The sequence below is a fragment of the Lygodium microphyllum genome, chromosome 15 (assembly GCF_053477565.2).
Source record: "Lygodium microphyllum isolate KBCC chromosome 15, Lygodium_microphyllum_v1.1.10, whole genome shotgun sequence".
Classification (NCBI taxonomy): domain Eukaryota; kingdom Viridiplantae; phylum Streptophyta; class Polypodiopsida; order Schizaeales; family Lygodiaceae; genus Lygodium; species Lygodium microphyllum.
The window spans coordinates 140,353,780-140,376,165 of NC_141149.1; the positions used below are offsets into that span (position 1 = coordinate 140,353,780).

Below are 22,386 nucleotides of genomic sequence, written 5' to 3' on the forward strand. Positions count from 1 at the left end.
TGCATAGAGCTAATTACAGCTTGAATTTGTAGGCTCACACAGCATTACAAAATTCCAAGCTTTATCAGCATATCTGGCAAAGGTTTCCCTGGAAGCCATTCCTTCGGAATTTGAAGTGTCACTAGACCAAATTGCAGACCAAGAATATGATGCTCTCTCCTAGAATGTGCTTACTTTACACCCTTCAAAAGCAAAAGAGCTATGGTTTAAGCTGTGCTATTCGTTAATAAGAAACAAGATTTGGTTTCATTTCAGCTTTATATGATAAAACAGAAACTTAAAACACAGACAGGTCCACAGCTTCCCTCAGAAGGACCTTGAAACTAACCTGCGAAGGCCTGCACATTCTTAGAACAGATCAACTTAAAATAGATAACCATCACATGTTCAAATGGCCAGCATCAATGCACTCTCTCAATTCACTGGAAAACTGTGAGAGAGTCAAAGTCTAGGGACCAAGAAATAGCTTGGTCATAGGGAGCAGGAGTACATTGACTCCTAGGTGGTAGTTTCCACAGCAGCAGGCTGGCCTTCCTTGGCATCACCTGCAGCAGGTTGGCTTTCCTTTTTACTATCATCAACTCCAGCTGCTTTCTGGTTTGGCAGATTATTCTTCTTCTTATTTTTGTTCCTTTTGTCTCTCTTTTTCTGAGACTTGGGAGAAGCCTGGTGATGATTCACAGCATTAGGACCCATCATATGGGGTTGCGAAGGATGGAAAGGCATGGATGGAACTGCCATAGATGGACCTGCACCTGAACCTGGCATCAAAGGCCCTGTAACACCGCCTGGAAAAGGAGGTACCATACCAGGTTGCGGTGGAATGTGGTGGAAACCCCCAGGAAGTGGAAGCAACCCTTTTTCATGAGAGATTGTACCAGGTTCCTTCCTGGCCATATCCAACATAGGTCCTACTGGATGAACCTTCGCATCACCATGCACAAAACTCATCTCAGAAAGACCTACACCACTTGTTGGAGGAAAAGGACCGCCAAAACTAGGAGGCTGCATGTTAGGATTCCATGCCCTCGGACCTGGAAAAGGAACCAGATCAGGCTGAGGTCCCAGCTGAGGGTGTAGTCCACCAAAGCTGGGACCAAGGCGCATGCCTGGATGTTGTTGCACACCAAATTCAGGATTCTCCAGGCCAGACTTTGAAGGGTCCCCACCTATGTATCCTGAGGCATTGGAGAACAGGTTAGGATCCAGAGGTTCAAGATGGACCCCAGCAAATCCAGGATCATTTTGTAAATATTTCAATGCTATCCGGTCCACTTCCTCCACCATCCCCTGACCTAAAATAGCTGCAGCATTGACATAGCCACCATCTGAGGGTAGCTTGCCTCCAGCCAGGAAAGCTGGATCACCTTTATTTGCAAGTAGATGGGCTTCAGGAAAAGCAATCCTGTTAGGAGGCAAGTTTACATCATTCTTTTCAAGATAATGAAATCCTTGTACAGGAGGAAAAGCTGCTCTATCTTGCATACTGCCAACTCCCATGGCCATGTCTCTTGCTCCCATCCCCATCCTGGGACCAGCATTTTCCAGTCGCAGTTCAGATCTAGCGAAAAGATCAGTAAGCTCAAAGACCTGTATGCACAATAGTTTGATTTAGACTTCAACAATTAGAACAAATTTTTATGAACTCCAGTTACCTTGGTGAAGCCAAACAAAACAACATTTACCTGGTCTGCATTAAGCTCACAATCAAACTTCCCCCTCTGGCTAAGGTTCTCTTTGAGAACATCTTTGACCACCTCATCTGGTAAAGGAAAACATTCCCGAAGTATCCGGAATCGTACCTGATCAGCAAAAAGTTGAAATAAATTGTGAAACTATACATGCTTGTACAAGCCCCAGCTTAAGTGCCTTACAGACACATTCACCTGTACATCAGTTCTCAGAATCTAAGAATCAAACTAAAGACAGCTTAAGGACTACATACAAACTCATGTACTCACATGGTGCACTATATACACACTAAAAACCCACCTTGTATGTATGTAAATTTCAAAATGTTCAGCTAATGATACATGCTGCAAATTTAGTGGAAGGTGCTGCTAGTGTTCTACCTCCTACTTAGCAACATAACCAAGTTGAACCCAATACTGAAAGTAGTCCATTGATTCCAATAGATTGTAGTAACTGTTTGCAATCAGCTTGATAAATGCTGCATCCTAGTGGAAGGTGATGCTGTATTCTGCCTCCTACATAGCAACCTACCATTGAAAGCACCAAAACAAAGCCATGCCTGACCGGAAGTATTCCGTTGATTCTAACAGATTGTAATACCTATTTGCAGTCTGGGTTGAGAACTTCCAGTGTCAGAAAAAGTTATACTATAGTTCTATATATACATCCACACACAGTCACACATTACGTGTGGATAGAAAGTATTCTCTCTGTGTGTAGGTGTGTTTTGGGAGGAGAGGAGGAAGAAAAACAAACAGGCGTGCGTGTGTGCGGGGTGGGTTGGTTCATGTGCAACATGTAACTGAAGCCCTGGTCTCTCTATGGATAAACCTGGGTTGAAACCTAATTAGGTGAACCCTGTGTGGCATGTGAAAGTCACTATTTTTAATGAAACAAAGTGGCAATCCTGCCCTCTGCATCAGTATAAGTAGCCTATGAATTATTGCACAAGCAAGGTGCTATTACCTTGGATGGGCCCCTAGATTTAATGGAAGTGTCGACCAACAATGAGCCCCTTTGAGCAAAACATGTTAGGTGCCCGGCATTGGGCACACAGTGGTGGGGTTTAGTGCCTCCCAAGTAAATGGACCCGTCCATTGCCCCCACCATAGGTCTTGTAGTGAGCAACTTGGCGATTACAATTGAATTAATTGTGAGGGTGCATGGGGGGGGGCGCGCAAACTACACAAAGAGAAATGTAGATAACAAACTCAATTGTGGCTCTTGTTCTCAAAGTAAACCAATTTTTTGTCCCTGTTTCGGATTCTAAAGTTAGCCACAGTCATACAAAATGTGACAACTGAGTCAATCAACGCCCGAAACAGGAAAAGGCTGCCTCCCAATATGCATGGTCAAATATCTGCATATTGCAAGCATGAAATCCAAAAGAGGTTCGCATCTAGCCTTCAAGTTAGTTCCTTGTTTGCTTGCATATAGACCAACTGCCGCTGCCCATTTTCAAAGCACGCTCGTCGGTTCTTGAGAGCTGGGTTCTCTAAACATGATGAACTGAATGCTATGCTAGAGATCATAAGATTACATAATAGTCCATTATAGTAGCATCCTTGTAATAAAGTTCAAAACCTTGCTTCTAGCTCTGAAAGCTGCCAGCTTGCAAAAAGCTGGCATCGACATACTTATCAGATAGTCCATGGCCTCTATCCCAATGTACACAGTAAGGTATCCAAAGCAATCAGAGGCTACTTTTCCTGTACTTGAAGTAGGTTCCATAGGACCACCAGGCTTAGATCTTGCTGGTCAAAGTGAACCTCTTTCCGAATACTACAGGGTTTCTATATGATATTATTGTGAGCAATAATAATAGAGCAACAAGAATTTGTATGACCTGGGCCACATTATGTTCCACATTGGGTACATAACCTTAGAATGTGCATTAAGACATGGGCTGCAATTTTTTCCAGGTTATGCACATAACACTGGAACGTGCAGCTGATAAAAGAGAACACTACACCTGGACTGCTGAGATGTCATATACAGCTACTCGATCAAAACTAAAGATGGCTAGCTGGCGACTTTATAATTCAAGATACGTTAGCTGAAACAGTTAATCTATGGAGTTCCAAACAAATAACACAATCGTACAGAAACTTCAAATGAAACCTCTCACTAACTGCTCTCTCAAATATAGGCCTATAGAAGCAATTGAAATGCACAGACCTGGGCAGCATAAGAGCCTTTGAAGTCTTGAAATGCTTCAGGCACAAGGTCTATGCCACCAGGTGAGACAGCCTCAAATATACCAAACAATTCTTTGGTATCCAAGTTGAACAGAAAAAGTTTAGTCCCTGGAAGAACGCGCTCCACAATCTCCCTTTGTGGTAAAGGCAACCCAAAAACACGATAATGAAAGCAATCTCTCTGTGTTGCACTACTGCAGAGGAAGACTAAACCAGCTGGACCTTGTGCTGCTCCTCTGTGGTCCTCATGCCGCGAAGAATGACGATGAACCTCCTCATCAATTCTGAGATGTTCACTTCTGTATCCATCATCAAAACCAGTTCTTCTTGCACTTGAAGGAGACTCAAATCCCTTTCTTCGTGACAGAGGAGGAGACTCAATATCCCTCCTCCGTGATCTTAGAAAGTCCGACTCATTTTTATGTGATCTTGAAGGAGACTCCCACCTGCTTCTTTTCTGTCTGTCTGGAGAGCCAGGTTCCCTTCTTTGGAACCGATCATTTCTACCTGGGGACCTCCTTTCCCCAGAATGCCTTCTACCAGGTGAACGGGAATGCTTTGAAGGCATTTTTCCAGACATTCTAAGTTCTATCCTGTTACAATGTTAGAAAACATAACCTGTTAACAGAAAGCAACATCCGCATATCTACAAACATGAAATTTATCAGATAGTACCGTTTCCTTATCATGAAGGAAACCTCAAAACAGGGCTACAGAAGCCTCGCCTTGATACATAAACTCAGTAAAGCCTTAACATCTTAGTTCGATTGCAGTACCTTCTTCAAACTGCAGCTTCGAGGAGCCGAAGCTTATATCAGACAATAACTATAACTTCATTATACGGAACTCTAACATACTACAAAACTATTTGCACAACCTTGAATAGCTATAAATGTATTGCATCCATGGCACCTGAAAATTTTCCAGTCTTCTGAAGATCGCAATCAACACAAATTTCCAAAGCTTAAATATCCACAAGCATGTTTAAAGCCTGAAAGAGAGAGGAGAGAGGAAGAAAGTACATATTGATGATATTGGCTCCAAAGCAATGTTAGCAAATGGAAGATGATAAATTTATAGAATCCTATGCCCCACAGCTTTTACCTAACTTCAAAACCCTGAGCCTGACTGAACTGAGGTAGGTTAGCTGTTCTTGTAACATACGCTTCAAAACATTAATTTTCTATAATATTCTTCGACAGATTGTATCCTCTGATACATCCCTCAAAATACCCTTAAGTGTCTATTAAACACCTTCATGGAATCATTAATATACTCTGAAATTAATGGCTCTGTAACAGCTTTATCAGCAGTTTTGATTTAATCATGACCCCTGAATTTGCAGGGCAACATAGGTAGCTATCCTAGATGCAAATAAATATGATAAAGAACCTCTGTTAAAGGTATTCTTGTTAGCCTCTCGAGCACACCAAAGTAACTCCATGACACATCACATGATGGAGGTGCCTAGTTAACTTTGTGAAGCTTTGAGACTCTTCATTGGGCCTTGTCACAAACATGTACAAACTTTCGCAGACATTGATCAAATTCACAGATATGAAGGCTTCAACTATTCTTCTGTCAGCCCAGGAATACATCTGTCCAAAAAATCAAAGAAATACAACTTGAAGTCTAGACATTGTACAGCCACAGGCACATTTCTGCTCAGTCCACCCTTAGAACCAAGCTCTATTGCAAACAGCTTGAGATTGAGTCAAACACCAGCACTCATAGATGCAACGATATAGAACACACATATTTCTTCATCAACAAACCACTGATTCTTTAAAATCTGACAAGGAAATAAATCATTCCTTTTCCATCATGACCTTAGAGAAGAAAAAGAGAAGTTAAAACACTTAACAAAAGATCTGGCATTCAAAATTCCAGATCTGTTGCCATGAGAAACAATGACAAAGGGAAGAGTGGAGGGGTTTGATAAAGAGATGAAAGAAAAGGGCAATAGCTTATCAACAGCTTTGGGACTCTCTTCAACAATTTCAGAATAAATTACAACAAAGGAACTAGGTGAAAAATGAGAACAAAAGAGCTCTTTTATAGGAAAAGGAAGCTTTCAAACCTAAACAGGGAAGATGCAGCTACATAAGACGAGTCTCCAGTCACATGCCATAAGGCTAAACAGGTGGAGGGTTACTTGGAAGCTTTGATGATAAGTGTTGAAACACTTTTCTTCTTTGGAATGTTGTCCTTTTGAGGCTCTTGAAAAACAGCATACCGAGAGCACACAATGACACTTCTGAAAAAAACAAAAACAAAAAGTATATTCACTTTGGGCACCCCTGTGGTGAATCAATCTGAGATGCTTGCCAATTGTAGTAAGAAATCCCTACTGTTTTGGATTATGAAGCCCCAGAAACTTACACCCTACTCTTTTACATTACCACGACTCTGAAAATTTAAGTCCTGCTAAATTTTACAAGTGCCCCAATGTGGAATCAAATAAAAGCCCAAAAAATATTAAAAACCTCGATTTCAAGACTTGTATAGGAAGATAGATCCATTGAAACCTTCTGTCTAGAATATCTATTTTAGTGGACAAAGCCCATAACCCAAGGCATTAGTCCTTTCTATATGAGCTTGACCCCCCAATATGCTTGAGTTCCAAACACAAGTTTTCTGTGTCTAGAGCACAAAAATGAAGTGGGCGAACAAAAATATAACACTGACCAAGCTTAGGCAACAATGGACCAAACCATACAAATGGGAACATGATGCCCTAAAACCGGCCTTCAGTGAGCCAAAATGCAATGAATTTTAACTTGCAAGCACTTAATCTTAAAAAGAGAAATCCAGCAACAAAAAACCTATCAAATAGTGGAGCTGGAATGCACTTGCACCTAGACACAAAGGAAGATTGGCCCTAACGCTTGATGCCCCTTGCCATATTTCTTTATCACTACTAAATTGCCCATACAACACTTGCCACTCAAAAACCTCAACCCTCAATAAGCCAGCCCAATACAGCTGCTCAAGATCTGCAGTACTCAAGTAACTGTCTATTGCTGCTCTAACCGTAGTAATATGGAGCAGGTTTTGGGGACAAGAACGAGAATAGGAACAGGAGCGTGTTAGTAGACATTTGTGTCTTGCACAAGTCATCCCCTACATGTGTGCCTCAATCTGTGTCAGACAAGGACATTAGGAGCTCTGACACTCTATCATGTGTTTTGACAAATTTCTTTTTCAATCACTTTTGAGTGTGTTCACATAGTTTCTAGCTCTTTGCATTTCTTTTTCAGTGGACGGAGAGTCTATTTACACCAAATAGGAGGCAATGAGCATCAATGTGCAGCAATCAGCACTTTAGTTGCCACCTGCAATATTTTATTATTATTTTGCAGGTCCACCAGTTTTTTGCTCCTTTTCCTATTTATAGCAATTAAATCATCAGCCACATCCATTCTTCTACAAGTTTTCTAACACACTCCGACATTCAAATCTCTCCTCCATCTCCTAGTGATGATATTGTTCATCAGACTAATCCAATGCCCTCGCTAACACTTTGGGATGTGTGCAAAGACAAATCAGTCCGCCTTTGCATTCAACTTTCATTCAAAGTTTGGTGCAGATTTTCTTCTTTCAGTGCAATCTTTCTCTTCCCTTCTCTCTTCGTGTTCGTGTCATGAGGACATGTATTTTTTGAAACCTCACTTAACATGTGGATTAATTTTTTATCACATGATTAAGTAAATGTTGCGCATGTGAGGTGCAACTAGGGTTAGAGTAAATTTACGAGCCCGGGACTCGATTAAATCATGGGATGTCAAAGGCAAAATTTGCTATAAGTTATGTTGCACAGGTACTTGGTGGCATCTGGTGTCAATTGTTGGCCTAGGTCATTCATTTGGCCATAAGTGTCAGTTGTTGGTGACACTAGAGATGTGACGTTTAATGGTACCTAACGCCAATCTAATGGTCAAAGATGGCACACGGAGACTCGGGAGTGGAAGATGTCTAACCAATTTAATTATTGGCCAGGCAGATTATTTGTCTAGGCACCGAAATAATTATTGGATTAATTTTCAGTAATTAAAGACTGAAAATTAATATTTAATTATGGATAAGGTGGAGGACTAGCCAGCCATTGAATTTGGGATACTTCCATCGTCTATGAAGCAGGTGAAGGTTAATTAAGTGCCTCAATCAAAGGGCAAATCAGATTGAAGACTTGTTGGTCACTTTGGACGACAAGGGGAGTTTGGATTGCGAAGGGGATCAGGAGAATCCCATTGTAAATCAACTTCTTCTTCAAAAAAGGTAAAGAAATACCAAAAGGGGCGCCAATTTTGGGGCCAATCAGATGTGCATTGTCCAAGATCAGTAGGTAAATTTGTATTCTCAGATTCGCATTTATTGTTTGCTGCTGTAATTAAGTTGTAATCAGGGATTTGCCACCCATCCACGGAAGGAAGGCTGGTTTCAGTTCATGTTTTTTTTCCGTTGCGCACACTCACAAAGTGGGCACCAAGATAGAGATTGTGCGAGTGGACCCTAACATGGGGACGACACTAGGACAATACAAGGATGGGATGGGACTCGAACAAGAAGCTAGAAAATGGTCACTTCATGTTACTGCATAGGGCTCTCACCAGGCAAGACCAAGAGTATTAGATTTGAGAAAACAGCTATGATTCCAGAGGTACAAGAAGACCAATCTACTTGGCAAAGAATATTGCCAAACTAAACTTGACAAAATCTATCTCAATAAATCTCTCCGAAAAGCCTCAAATCACAACAAATAAGCACAAAACAGCTCCAAGATGAAGAAGAACATGAACAACTTTGTCTACCTTGGGTCAACATCGCCATGCTCAAATCACCTTTTGCCCTACTCCAAATAACCATTGCCTCACTCGTGGCTCCGAACAAATTCACCACACACAAATCTACCAAAAACAACAACATTGTGACAACATAAAGATATTGTCTTCTATTGAAGTTCATAGTCAATGGATGCAAAGTTAAGTCATAGCATGGAGATGCAACACAAAACTAGAAACATTAGATGTGGCATGAGAAATGGCTAGTGTTATATCCTAGACATCATAGACAATCATCAGTAGCATTGGCCAATAACCACAAACCATTAGGTCACTATATCTTGGACATCATAGATAGTCACCAAGAGCATTGGTCAATGACCACAAACCATTAGGCCATTATATATGCATGCAACCCAAGGCTAGGATAGTAGAGAGTTGTGGCGTGAGCCAAACCTAAGACTATGTTGGTTCAAGAGTCCAATAAAAAGGACTCGTGGGCTTCTTTGTGCCACATCTTGTGTCATCATTGCATCTTTACTCCCGGCCCTTGGAGGCTCCATGTTGTGGACTAATGGTGTGGGACATCAACCCTTGTGATAAACTCTTGGCTCAATAGTTCTTTGTCCCAAACTCAAAGGTGGCTCCTTATGGGTTATATTACTAGAAGGTAAGCCTAGCATCCATATGCATGGCTTATATCTGAAGGGGGGAGAGTGCGCAATGGAGTGCAAGATAGAGGCATGAACAGCAAGTTTAGAGTTAGAGAGAGTGAACGCAGATATGTTAGGGTACAATAAGGATGTGTTCACACTCGTATGACTATATACACGGAGACAAAGGGACTTTACACCCAACAACCTCCCACTTAAAGGCCAGAAGTGATACCTTTAAGCTAACCAACTTCCACTAAACGAATGCAATGCTCATGCTGAGCCTTTGCAAGACACTTAGTGAGAACATTTGCAGGGTTGTCTTGGGATTTGACCTTAGTCAATGTGACAAGACCATCATCCAAGACCTATCATATGAAGTGATATGTGTTTGGTGCATGCATGGAACGCGGCATTCTTAGTCAGACATACTGCACTCTGGCTATCACAACCAAGCACTGGAGTACGTGAAGAAAGACCAAAATCCTTGACCAGACGGCCAAGCTAAATAGCTCTCTTAGAAGCTTCTGTGGCTGAAATATATTCAGCTTCTATAGTACTCAGTGCCACAATTTTCTGCAATCTTGAACACCAAGAGATAACCCCACCAGCCAAAGTAAAAACATACCCATTGGTAGATTTCCTAGTGTCAAGATCTCCTACCATGTCCAAATCTCAAAATCCCTACAGCTCTAGTGTACCCTTTCCATAGCATATACACTTTTCTTGTGTACCTTTCAAGTATTTGAAGATACATTTCACTGCATCCCAATGTGGCTTGCCAGGGTTAGACATGAATCTACTAACAACTCCCACTGCATGAGCAATGTCAGAGCAAGTTCAACCATGGCATACATCAAAGATCCACAAGCTGATGCATAAGGTATACCCTTCATGGCACTAGCAGCTGCATCATCCTTAGGGCAATCAGCTTTGCTAAGCTTTGTATGTGGCGGTAAAGGCACACCAAGAGGCTTATAATCAGCCATATTAAACCTGTCAAGTACTTTGCTGATGTACTTGTCCTGTGAGAGAAACAACAAACGCTGCCCTCTGTCTCTTTTAATGCGCATGCCCAAAATGTGTTCAGTTGCCCCCAAATCTTTCATGGAGAAGGCTGAATTCACTTGCCTTTAAAGAGCATTCAAAGTACTCTTATGCTGTCCTGCAATCATCATGTCATCCATTTATAAAACCAGCACAATGAGGCTTCCATCTTCAAACTTTTTAGAGTATAAGCAGTGATCTCCATGGCTAAGCATAAAGGTATCAATTTTTTTGTACCATTGTCTAGGGGCTTGTTTCAGCCCATATAAACTGCGTTTCAGATTACAAACCAAATGCTCTTTTCCTGGAATAACAAATCCTTCTAGCTGCTTCATGTACAGCTCTTCATCCAAGTCACCATGAAGAAAAGCAGTCTTCACATCCATCTGATCCAACTCTAAATCCAAGAATGCAGTGAGAGCAAACAAAACACAAAGCGTAGTCATTTTCACCACTGGTGAAAAGACCTCCTAGAAGTCTATGCCTTCCTTCTGTGTGTAGCCCTTAGCAACCAACCATGCCTTGTACTTGGGCTTCCTTCTGTGTATAGCCCTTAGCAACCAGCCGTGCCTTGTACTTGGGCTTCCCATCAATACATTTAACTTTGTAAACCCATTTATTAGGAATAGCTTTCCTATCCTTGGGCAAAGGTATAGGCTCCCATGTGTTATTTGCATATAGAGACTTCATCTCTTCCTGCATAGCAAGCTCCCACTTTCTCTTGTTTTCACATGACTGTGCCTCTTTAAATGTCAGAGGCTCACCCTCATCAATCAACAAAATGCAATCCAAAGATGGCTGAAACCTCTGTGGCTACCTTCTGACATGTGTAGACCTTCTTACCCAATGATCAGTATTATCAAGCAATGGGTCTACATCCTAAGGAATGTGCACACTATCACCAAGTGGCTGATTTTCAGTATTGTCTTGCTGCTGTAATCTGTTTTCAGCATGTTCTTGCTGTCCTATTGCATCATGTGCATCTATTTGCTATCCATGATCTTCTAGTTGTAGCACAATAGGTTGCTGCTCATTTTCAGCATCAAAAGTGATAATACTTTCAGCTAATGGCTGCTGAATGGCTGGCTGTTCATGCTGAAACAACTTTGCCTCATTAAATACTACGTCTCAACTACATACTATCTTCCTGCCCTGAGGAAGCCAAAATCTATAACCCATCTCTCCCTCATCTCCATATCCCATGAGGATACCCTTGATGGATTTCATGTCTAGTTTGGTCCTCTGTTCTACAGGTATATGCACAAAGGCATCACAACCAAAGACACGCAAATGGTCATATAAAGCATGTTTGCCAAACCAAACCTCTTCAGGAATGCCATTTTCCAATGCACGATTGGGAGAGCGATTGCATACATGAACTGCAATTTTAAGAGCCTCTCCCCAAAATTGCTACGGGAGATTAGTTGTGGACAGCATGCATCTAACTCTCTCACAAATTGTGCGATTAAGTCTTTCAACCACGCCATTTGATGCAGGATTATAAGGGACTGTCAAATCCCTCTTAATGCCATGCATCTCACAAAACTTGCTAAATTCATTTGAGACATACTCACCCCTAGTATCTATTCTTATGGCTTTCAACTTAAACCCTTTCTATGTGGTAACAAAAACATGAAACTTTTTAAAAGCATCCAACACTTCCTTTTTACTCTTAAGTACGTACACCCATGACTTTCTATTGAAATCATCAATGAAAGTAACAAAGTACCGTGCACCCCTATCCGAATTAACAAGCATATTGCACACATCAGAGTGTACTAAGTCAAGAGCATTAGACTTCTTAATGACACCAAAGTAATAAGGAGACTTCACTTGTTTTCCATATAAGCAATCATTACAAAATTCGAGACCAAAGCCTTTTACATCAAATCTCCCTAAAGAGGAGAGAACCTGAAGGCCTTTCTGGCTCATATGACCTAATTTTGTGCCAAAGCTCCATTTGTGAATGGACTTCAGCCACAGCCAAGAACTTGCCATGTAATGCTTAACAATGCAAGTTATATAAAGTCCCCCTTTTGCTACCTTTAACAATCAACATAGAGCCCTTATGGACCTTCAAAGATCCACCACCAAAGGTAGTAAAATATCCTTTAGCATCAAGTTGCCCAACTGATAGTAGACTTTTCTTTAAGCCAGGTACAAATTTGACATTCTGCAAAATCAGCTCTTGGCCATTTTCAAGGGCCAAGTGAGTGGTGCCAACACCCTCTATCTCACATGCATAGTTATTACCCAAGTAAACCTTGCCTAAGCAACCTGCAGTGTATTCAGAAAATGACTCCAAAGAGGGGGTAACATGAAAAGAGGCACCGCTGTCCACTATCCAGGATTGTGACAACCCATCACGAGTTGAAAATAAGGCATCAATTACCTCCTTTTTGGTGATGTGCATATCACCTGCTACTGCCATAATATCTGCATCATTACATGAGGCTACAATAAGTATCTCTTCAATGTCATGAAGCTCTTCAATGACCACACTAGATGCAATATTTGCCTTTGCAACTTCTTTTGAGAAAGAGCTCTCATCATCTTCCTTATCATCCTTCTTTTTCTTAACATGTTTCTTTCTTTCTTGCTCTTTCTTGCAAAGCCGACAATTGGGCTTTTTATGCCCTTTACACCCACACTGATAGCATGTGGCATCCTGCTATTTGCCCTTGCTTTTGCTTCTGCTTTTGCCTTTACTGGCTTGCATTACCCCTCTTTTCAGACCTGCCTCTTACATGGTAAGCTGAGCCACTGCTTTCACCACTAGACTTTCTTCTGATTTTTTCGTAAGGATTGAACCTCTAACACCATCAAAAGTCAAAGCGGGGTTATTGCCAAGTGACACAACCAAAGATTCCCAGCTATCAAGCAAAGTCATCAATAAGAAAATAGCTTTCAATTTATCATCGAAAGCCGCCAAACCAGAGTCCTACAACTGACTCAAAACCCCTATGAAAGCACTCATGCTCAGATACTGGCTTAGACTCATCTAACTCCATGTTCACAAGTTTACACATAAGATGCACTTGATTCACAAGAGTTGTATTTTTATAAGTGTCCTTAAGCTTTTTCCATATAGCATAACCTATATCAAGACGCTTGATGTTTGTAAGTACATCATCAAACATTGCCATCTTAATGTATGCAATAGCCTTCTTGTTAAGTCTAGCCCAATCCACATTTGTTATAGTTGCAGGCTTAGTCTCTTAGAGAGCATCTTCACAATCCTTGAGAAACAAAATGCCTTGCATCCTATCCTTCCACAAGTCAAAGCCAATGCTATCAAACCTCTTGATTTCAAAGAGGGATGTAGTGTCATTGCTACTAGAAGCATTTGCAACCATTTTTCAACAATACACCGGAAATTCAATGCTGCAATTTATGATAGCAAAAATTAGCTGAATATTTAGTTGATTTCAGCCCAAATTATTAGCAAATAATAGCAAGATTCAGTCCAAGTACATGTGCAAAAGTAGAACGAATGACTTTCAGCAGTATGACTGCAATTTCAGCATACATTAAATGCATACATCATTGCCAAGTAACTCCCACTTCAGCAATATCACCTAAAATACATCTGTAACAATCCCAGATCTGCAAATGATCACTAAGACTGCTGCAACATGAATAATCAGCAATACATCAACTCAATAGGAGTTGTCCAATATGTGTACTGCATACATATGTGCTCGTATCAACTTCGATACACAAAACACCAAGACATCTCTGCAATTTCTCCAAAATCGCACAAGCGGGAGACAAAAATGCTGAAATCACTCTGCTTACGGCAACAAGATTGCTTTAGCAATATTCCCAAAGTGCATTCACACATCAACTTTGCCCAAAATCCATAGATTTCAGCAAAAACCCCAAAATTTCACTATCAAATCTGCCCCAATTGCATTAATGCATATTCCCGAGAGCATAAAACCGGCAAATTTAGTAAAATTTCACAAAATTTTGCAAAAGCCCCAAAATTTCCAAGTCCAAGTGTGCACGAATGTCAGCAAATCTGACTCAGCTGAACAAAACTTCACCAAAACAGCAAAAGCCCCAAATTTTATGGAATCCAATGTCAAAAAAATTTACTCAAAAGAATAAAATTCTAACTAATTTGGCAAAATCCCCAAATTAATTGAGGTCACCACCCACAATGTCTACAATTCTTGTCTCAAAAATTACTGACAAACATAAACGATGTCAAATCTCGAAAAAACACCAAATTTTAGGCTCAAATTCGCACAAATGTGTGACCCTACTTCCACGCGCGAACCCCGGTCAAAAGAAAGGAATTAAAAGAGATTTGGTAGAAAATAAAAGAGGCTTTTTTTTTTTGGGGGGGGGGGGGAAGGGGTGTGTGTCTCAGTTGACCCATCAAGCGGGTCACTCGACCTATTAGTCGCCAGTCGGCGGCCTGTCTGCCGCTTGTTACCCGCCACTGCCCAACCGTCACGCACCGTGGTTGCGCTCGCCTTGTCGCCCCTCGCGTTGGTCACGTCACAACTACTGGTCGTCGCAAGTCCAACAGCCATCACTCCACTGCCACACACCTACTGGTCACCTAACTACTGGTCTTCAGCACAACCTGTGCTGAACAAGCCTTGTGGCTCAAGTTGCCTATGACGTGGTCTCGCGAAGCTCGCGAAATCTGTGCTTTGATACTAGTTTGAAGGGGGGAGAGTGTGCAATGGAGTGCGAGATAGAGGCACGAGCAGTAGAGTTCAGAGTTAGAGAGAGTGAACGCAAAGATAGATGTATCAGATCGTGATGGTACATAAAGAATAAAATAATGTATTCATATGTTAGGGTACAATAAGGGTGTGTTCACACCCGTATGACTATATACACGGAGACAAAGGACTTTACACCCAACAGTATCATGTCATGTATGCAAATTAAATTTGTGTAGCCATTTTACCTAGCCCACATAAACCACTAGCCATGAGACACTTGATGTTGAAGCTCATTGGACAACACATTGGGTTGCAAACACACTATGGGAATTTTGGCTAGTTGACATAAATCACTCACCATGAGAGACTTGTTCTTGAAGAACATTCAATTGGATAGCAAGCACATTATATGGTTGTGTAAGCTAGCCAACACACTTCGATAGCAAGTATACTATTTGGCCAATTTAGCTAGCCAACATAAATAGCTAGCCCTGAGAGACTTGTAGTTAACACTCATCCAACAACACTTGGAATTGCATATGCTTGTGAAACCAACCTTTCTTCTTTCGACAGGGTGGTGGAATCTTGAAATGCATTAATTTACCACAATTTATAGCAAGTAATAAATTGATCAAATAAACAATATATTGAGACTTAACACTTTACCACATTGGGCAAGAATGCCATGAAGAAAGTAAGATAGTCAACACCCGATTGGCCCCAAAAGGTTAGCACCCCTTGCAATATTTCTTTTCACATTAAATCCAAAAACATGCTATTACAACTAAGATTTGACTTGAATTCCTGAAAAGAGTAAAGCATTGCCTTGGATTTGAGAGGTACACTCTCCAAGAATCTCCTCTTCCTCTATTAACTAAGCCAACTCTCCAACATTCGAAATACTTGCTGTTTTTTGTAACCAACATTCACAAAATCCATTTGTCCCTCGATTCCACAATCAAGGAGACCTCTCACTAACACAAAAAAGAAAATTGCTAACCATATCTGTCACGTACACACAATCACCAAGTAATCTAAGGGCTACCACTGTAAATGCCCCGAACAACGTAGTATGCTTAGCAATTATGATATTCGCTTGTTTTCGAGATTTAATATAAAAGAGAATAAACACTTAAAGCTGAAAATGAAAATTACTCACAAAATTACAGCCATGAAAATGTAAAAGTAATGGAGACAAGATTGAGGGTTGAAGATGGGCAACCCCCCGAAGGAATGTATTTCTACTCAACCCAAGTCCCTAAGGGAATAGCTCAGTTACAATCAACCTGAGAGTGAGAAGAAGTAATTCTCACTCTCACAAGATCATGCAAAGATGTACAAACACACATGCATTATCTATCATGCAATGATAAGAACTGATTTCTTTACAGTATGAGAAAAGAAAGAGGGGAAATCAGCCTTTCTCCATCGTTGATCAGCAATATATGGATAGGGCTTGCTTCTTGTTGCTAAAATGGAAGAAAGAGCTCGAGAAGGAGGTGCTGTAATGAATTTACAGACTTGCTGTCCTGTAAAACAGCAATGATAGAAGAGGGAATATGGAGGAATTTGATAATGGAGAAGTGGGGGATGATGATGGAGATGGATGGGGCCAGTTTCTGGCTATTTATGGGTGTTGTACATGAGTTTACGACAAAGAAAAATGATGCTAAATGAAGATAAACGAGCTCTTATTTATAGGAGAGGGAAGAGCTAGTACAAAAGGGGAAAATGAAGTAGCACAAGACAAGTGTCCAGCCACATGTCATGAGATGTGACAAGTGATGGGACACTTGGAAACTTGTGTGACAAGTGTCTTGACACTTGTCTCTTCTCTATGGCCTTCCTTTTTGGACTGAATACTGTCAAGAATAGAAACAACCAAATTTAGTAAGCACAGTCAAAGTACAAAATATTTACTATTTTTAGAATGACATCCCTATTTTTTAGGACTAGCATTTTTAGGCTAATTCGAGGCTCCTAAAATTTAGGAACCCCCCAATACGGGTGTCATATGAGAGCTTTTTCCGTGTACATAGCAAAAACGGTATTAGAATCTTCATGTGACTTTCCTATGCAAAGAAATGTGCATTTCAAGCTTTCAACCCACACATGCACTTTGTACAAACATTTCATGATCATGCCATCTTGTTGATTGTAACTGTCTGTTCTGGCGGATCTAGCCCATACTTCAAGGCATCAATCCTTTCTGTGTGCGAGTCTAACCCTGATATGCGTGAGTTCTTGTCACAAGCGCCTAATCGGGCCATATAGGTGGAAGTGTGAACTATCTTTTCTCTAACCCACCGCGTGGGTCCACCATAACCTGTGACCACTCATCAGTGGCCAGCTCCAATGCACTTTTCTTTATATCTAATTAGTGCAAAGGAAACAAAATTAGACAGATAAATGAAAAAGGATACAAATTTTGTTTTTATAGAGTTGTGACACTGAATCACCCTTAAGAAAGGTTGCCTTGTTGCCATTGTGCTACAGCACAACTCTATCTTTGCTTGAAACTAAGACCTAACCTCCACCCTCAAATTTGCCCCAGACCTCACACAGCCTTGCATAGCACCCAAGCTAAACCAACTTCCAAGCGTCAAACCTACCTATGCAAGCTCAACATCTAGACTTAATTTCCAACCAAGGATAATTAATTAAAAGTAGAAAATACATGTCCCAACCCAAACTTTGGTATACCCATCCTTTATTTTAAATTCCTATGCTCTTTCAACCTAAAAGTAATAAAATTTCTACAAATCTTAGTCTAGGGCATTAAATCAATTTAATCTCTAACCCCCACGACGTTGAAAGACATATTCAATGTCCCTAATCAAGACATGTCCTAGATACCCCAATCGCACTTACCTAGACAACTTCTACCAATGTCCCCCACTACCAACCTAGAATTATATATTACCATCACACATTTAACTTAATCTCGTATGTACACAACTCAAGTGTCCAAAAGCATTTAAGTTAAAAATTCATGTTCTTATCACACTTGCTTTCTAAAAGAGCAATAACATGACAATTTTTCTATTACACATTTCAGCCCTCTACCACGCTCAATCATCATAAGAGCACGGCATTTTACTCAACATCTATCCATGTTGGGCTTAATCGTCCTTGTGAAGAATGAAGAAGATAAGGTAGCTTTTTTATCTTTCAAGAACAAGCAAACCATGCAATTCACCATCCACTACCAAGTCCTTTAATAAGATACATACATGAGATAAATTTACTTCATTCATGAGAAGCATCTAAGATGAAAGAGTCTTAACAACTGAAGTGGGCATTTATTCTAGGAGATGAGTTAAGCTATGTGAAATAATAATGTTAAGACTTAAAAACCTAGGTTTATTTTTATAAGTACAAACAATCCCTAAGACAGCTAAGGTTTATTGATTTGGATTTCTATAAAGATTCTGAGGGAAGAAACACCCTCCTAAATGTTCACAATAGAGGCAACTCATCTCCAAATATTCACTAAGAGAGCAAGTAACACTTTTCCTACAAATAGGACAACTTGCAAGCCCAATGAACAATAAAGCTTGATCACCTTGGGACTCTCCTTGGTGACCCTACCAACAAGGACCAAGCAAGTGTTCTAAGTGTGCAAAAAGCCCAAACTTACTTGAACACACCATGTGAATATAGGTGTCCAGCCAAGTGATATAAATATAGACACTAGAACCTACAACTTCACAATTATAGGCCTGCGTGTTAACTACTAGCCATCACGTTTGGGACATTTAATAAAACCATGGAACAAAGACTACCAATTTGATGTGTGTATCCTTTCTTCTTCCTTCCTCTCTTAGTTCCACATAAATTTGCTGCAACACACGGTCAAAGAAATAGTGGAGGTCATAGGTACACCCTCTTGGTAGTTCTCCATGCCCACTCCTCCTTTCGTCTGCAAATCATGTGTGGACTTCGCCAATAAAAATGACTATTAGAACAGGCAATAATGTCAAAACTAGGCAGTGAAGACTCCCATTTCCTGCTTACTCCTCAGCATTAGATCTTTGTTCCTTGTTTTCTAATATACGTTGCTACTTTTTTGTGGACCTTTCAGGCGAGTACCACCCAGGTAGATATGGGCAAGTGCACGTAGAAATCACAAGCTTCCAGCGGATCAGCATATTTAAGTCTCCCAGTACCTACCACAACTTGCTGATTGCCATACACATGACTAAGCTAATGTACACAGTGCATCAAGTGTGACCACAAAAAGTGTAAGCTTTGCGAGCCTCAGCATTGTGGGCATGGAAGCACATGCTAACTATTACACGGCTGAACCTAGAGACACATGACATACGGTAATCTGTTTTGCCCCAAGTAATGCGCAAGGACGCCCTGTAACTGATGGTTTCCAGGAAGAATTAAAATTGAAACCTGCTAGCTGTGATGAAATGTGAAGGGGCATGCACTTGAATTCTGTGACGGTATCACACCCTACAAATGGAAAGATATTTTCTGTACACGAAACCCCAATGACTCGTGCAAGAATCTGCCTTGTTCAGCAAGAATTCTTGCAACCCGCGGCAAATAAGAGCTGAAATTATTACTAAGCAAGCAGCCTGTGGAAGCCTCTTCTGCACGGCTAGAAATGCTGCTGCAAAGGCCAATACGGCGAGTAGATCCAGTTCAAGCTCCGGACAGAGCAAAGAGAAGCCAAGATAGGGCATTCAATTCGTCAAGATCAGAGGCATGCATTTACAGAAACGCACAGACAAGCACATACACGTAGGGACAGGAACAGAGACAGAGCCGGAGTCAGAGTCAGAGTCAGAGTCAGAGTACCTGGAGGCTCCTGTGAAGAACAGCGGAAAACCCCTCCCGCTACTAGAACCAGAAAGATCGTCTCGCGCAAAGGCTTAGCTCTCAACCAGCCCTTCTCTAAGCCCATTCACACTTTCACAAGTTATGTCACATATCGCGATTTCGAGTGCTTTTTTAATGCTTTTCTTCGCATGATTTTTGGGCTGCCCGCCCAAACGCCTTTGCACGCGAAAAAGATAAGAGCTGAATTAGATCAAAAATTTTAATATTTTGCCAAGTGTGGACTGGTGCAAAAGGGACTTTAATCCAGCTAAGTCCTCTTTTTCTAGAACCCCCCAATGTTAAAGGAGTCCCCCCAATTTAATTCTTCCCCAAGTAATTTCGTCTCTCACACCTTAGGAGCAAAGATTGTTAGTTCTTCAAGTATTAATATTCTAATGGACTTGACCTTGCATTGGCCCATCAATTAGACCTCTACTTTGTAATTTACCCGCAAACCAAAGATGCGTATGATCACTCTCTGGGTGAATGGAATCCAGTGAAAAACGTCACGGAATCCATCGTGGAATATGCCTCATGGCATCATACCCCTGGGGTGGGATAGCAATTATCCACAATTGCTATTAATTGCTCAATGTGGAGCTAGCAGTGTAGGGTAAGCACTAAGGGCGCGGGTGGTCATCCATGCACGTCTTTAACTGAATGAGTTTTTCTCTTTTTTTTGAATTTTACCAAGTATCTAGTATAGGACAATGAATCAATCGAAGTCTAATTATTAGCAAACAATTGATTCTAGTAAGATTAAAAATTGAAACCAACTTGATGTGGACATCTTTCCGATATAAGAGTAAGCCTTTGTGAGAGTGCTTTGATACATCCATTCCCCCGCTAACAAAACATTCATCACATTATCCATTAGATCCCTTCCTTTTATGAAACCAACTTGATGTGGATTGATACATCTTTCTGATATAGGAGTTAGCCTTTGTGCTAGTGCTTTGCTGAAAATTTTGTATGCAACATCGAGCAACATGATGAGTTGCCAATGGTTCAATTAGGTGCACTGCAATTGCTTTAACCTAATGCTATGATAGACATGGTCCACGGGTTAGGGAGAGCCCCTTCGTTCCAATAGGTACTCTAATATGTTAATAAGGCTTAACTCTAAATTGATTCTCAACATTGATCCCATTCCATTTTTAATAATGGTTTTGATTTTGCATGCTTTAATGCATAACCTTGATTTGTTCTTTGGATTCTCTTATGCCCAATAAATAAATTGTAAAGGGTAAGTATTGCAATTAGTGAGCATTGATTTGCAATGGTAAGGCCATCAGCCAATCCTTATTTTCAATTCCCTTTTTGATCAATCAATCCATGCATAACATTAAGATTGAAATGATTATTTCAGTAATGCATTTCATCCCTGTTTTCATAGAGTAGAATACTATTACCATGTATAAACCTACCGAGGAAAATGTGGATGCCAGGAGAGATATTGGGAGAAAAGAGAGGCGACCCTCCCTCGCTATTGAATATCCTAAAGGGGTGTAACCAACTAACTCGAGGGGAACTTTTCCCACCTCTCAATGATTCGAAGCCCGTATAGGGAGTCCATCCCGTCATTTTATTCCTCACACAGGTACCGCGAGTGGAATAATCAAAGATCTCAATTGAAGAGCATTCAAATAAGGCCTTTATTGATCAAATTACAAGGATTAAAGGTTAATTCCATGTCCTTTTGTCCTTTATTAGAATGGTACATGTACTTGTAATAGTAACATGCTACTTGAGCATTTATTGGGGTAGATTTTCAATCATTTATAAGTGTTTCAGGTTATTCGAGGTCATATACAAGTTGCTTACTAATAATGACATAGAAACAAGGTACTATTAGCCATTTTTTAGGTATAATTCACTAGGTTACAAGTACTTCAGGGTATTTCAAAGCTTATATAGGGCTTATATAGGCTATTGCAGCTAAAACTCAATACCTACAAGTCCTATCCAGGGTGCTACATGGTTTTGAGACCTTAGTTTGGACTTATGAGTAGTGGAAAGGCAAAAATAGTGAATTTACAAGGTGTTGGATTGTTTTGTACAATAAAAAAAGAACATTTCCAAAATATTTTGGCTCAATTCTAAAGCAATGTGCAATAGCTTATCCTAAATAGCTATTTGTTAGCTTCCTCTTAAACCAAAAAGTTCCTTCATTCAGATATTTTGGTGAAAAGTTATAGCTATTTTTGTGAGAGGATGTCTACTTGGACAACCCTTTGACACCGAGCAAATATGGTTGGAAATAAGGGAAAAAAATGAATCCAATGAGGATGTCGACCAACAAATCAAAGAGGGATGTGAACCAATACTTGAGCCACATTGTGATGAAGAGGAATCATATGAATATGGTGCATATATCATGTCAAATGCTACACTTTGTTAGCACAAGGCTAGGCATTCCATTAGACATAATGATCTTGTTGTAAGGTTAGATCAAGCGGTTGAGTAAATTTTATAGTCAAATGCCTAAACGAAGGAA

At 40.5% G+C, this 22,386-nt stretch overlaps 1 protein-coding gene across 4 annotated transcripts; it reads right to left on the minus strand.

The window, feature by feature from the left end:
- Positions 1 to 223: 223 nt before the first annotated feature.
- LOC148025139 (uncharacterized) lies at positions 224 to 19,994 on the minus strand. 4 transcript variants are annotated; one of them, XM_087694872.1, is made up of 5 exons: positions 19,869 to 19,986; positions 6,046 to 6,147; positions 3,871 to 4,483; positions 1,686 to 1,802; positions 224 to 1,590 (listed from the first exon to the last, which is right to left on the minus strand). In XM_087694872.1, the coding sequence occupies exons 3-5, from the start codon at positions 4,468 to 4,470 to the stop codon at positions 499 to 501; spliced, it is 1,809 nt and encodes a 602-aa protein (XP_087550998.1). In that variant the 5' UTR covers positions 4,471 to 4,483; positions 6,046 to 6,147; positions 19,869 to 19,986; the 3' UTR covers positions 224 to 498. The 4 variants fall into 4 exon arrangements, with proteins under 4 accessions (XP_087550998.1, XP_087550996.1, XP_087550999.1 ...); XM_087694870.1 differs by having other exon boundaries at positions 5,971 to 6,147; XM_087694873.1 differs by lacking the exon at positions 6,046 to 6,147 and adding an exon at positions 4,803 to 4,881 and having other exon boundaries at positions 19,869 to 19,888.
- Between the last annotated feature and the right edge of the window lie 2,392 nt (positions 19,995 to 22,386).

Excerpts from the sequence above, each read along its gene's own strand:
- LOC148025139 (XM_087694871.1), bottom strand. The coding sequence starts at position 4,470 with ATGTCTGGAAAAATGCCTTCAAAGCATTCCCGTTCACCTGGTAGAAGG. Across the intron at positions 1,803-3,870 it reads AAGGCTCTTATGCTGCCCAG|GTACGATTCCGGATACTTCG; the intron begins GTCTGTGCATTT and ends TTTGCTGATCAG. Across the intron at positions 1,591-1,685 it reads GTGAGCTTAATGCAGACCAG|GTCTTTGAGCTTACTGATCT; the intron begins GTAAATGTTGTT and ends TTGTGCATACAG.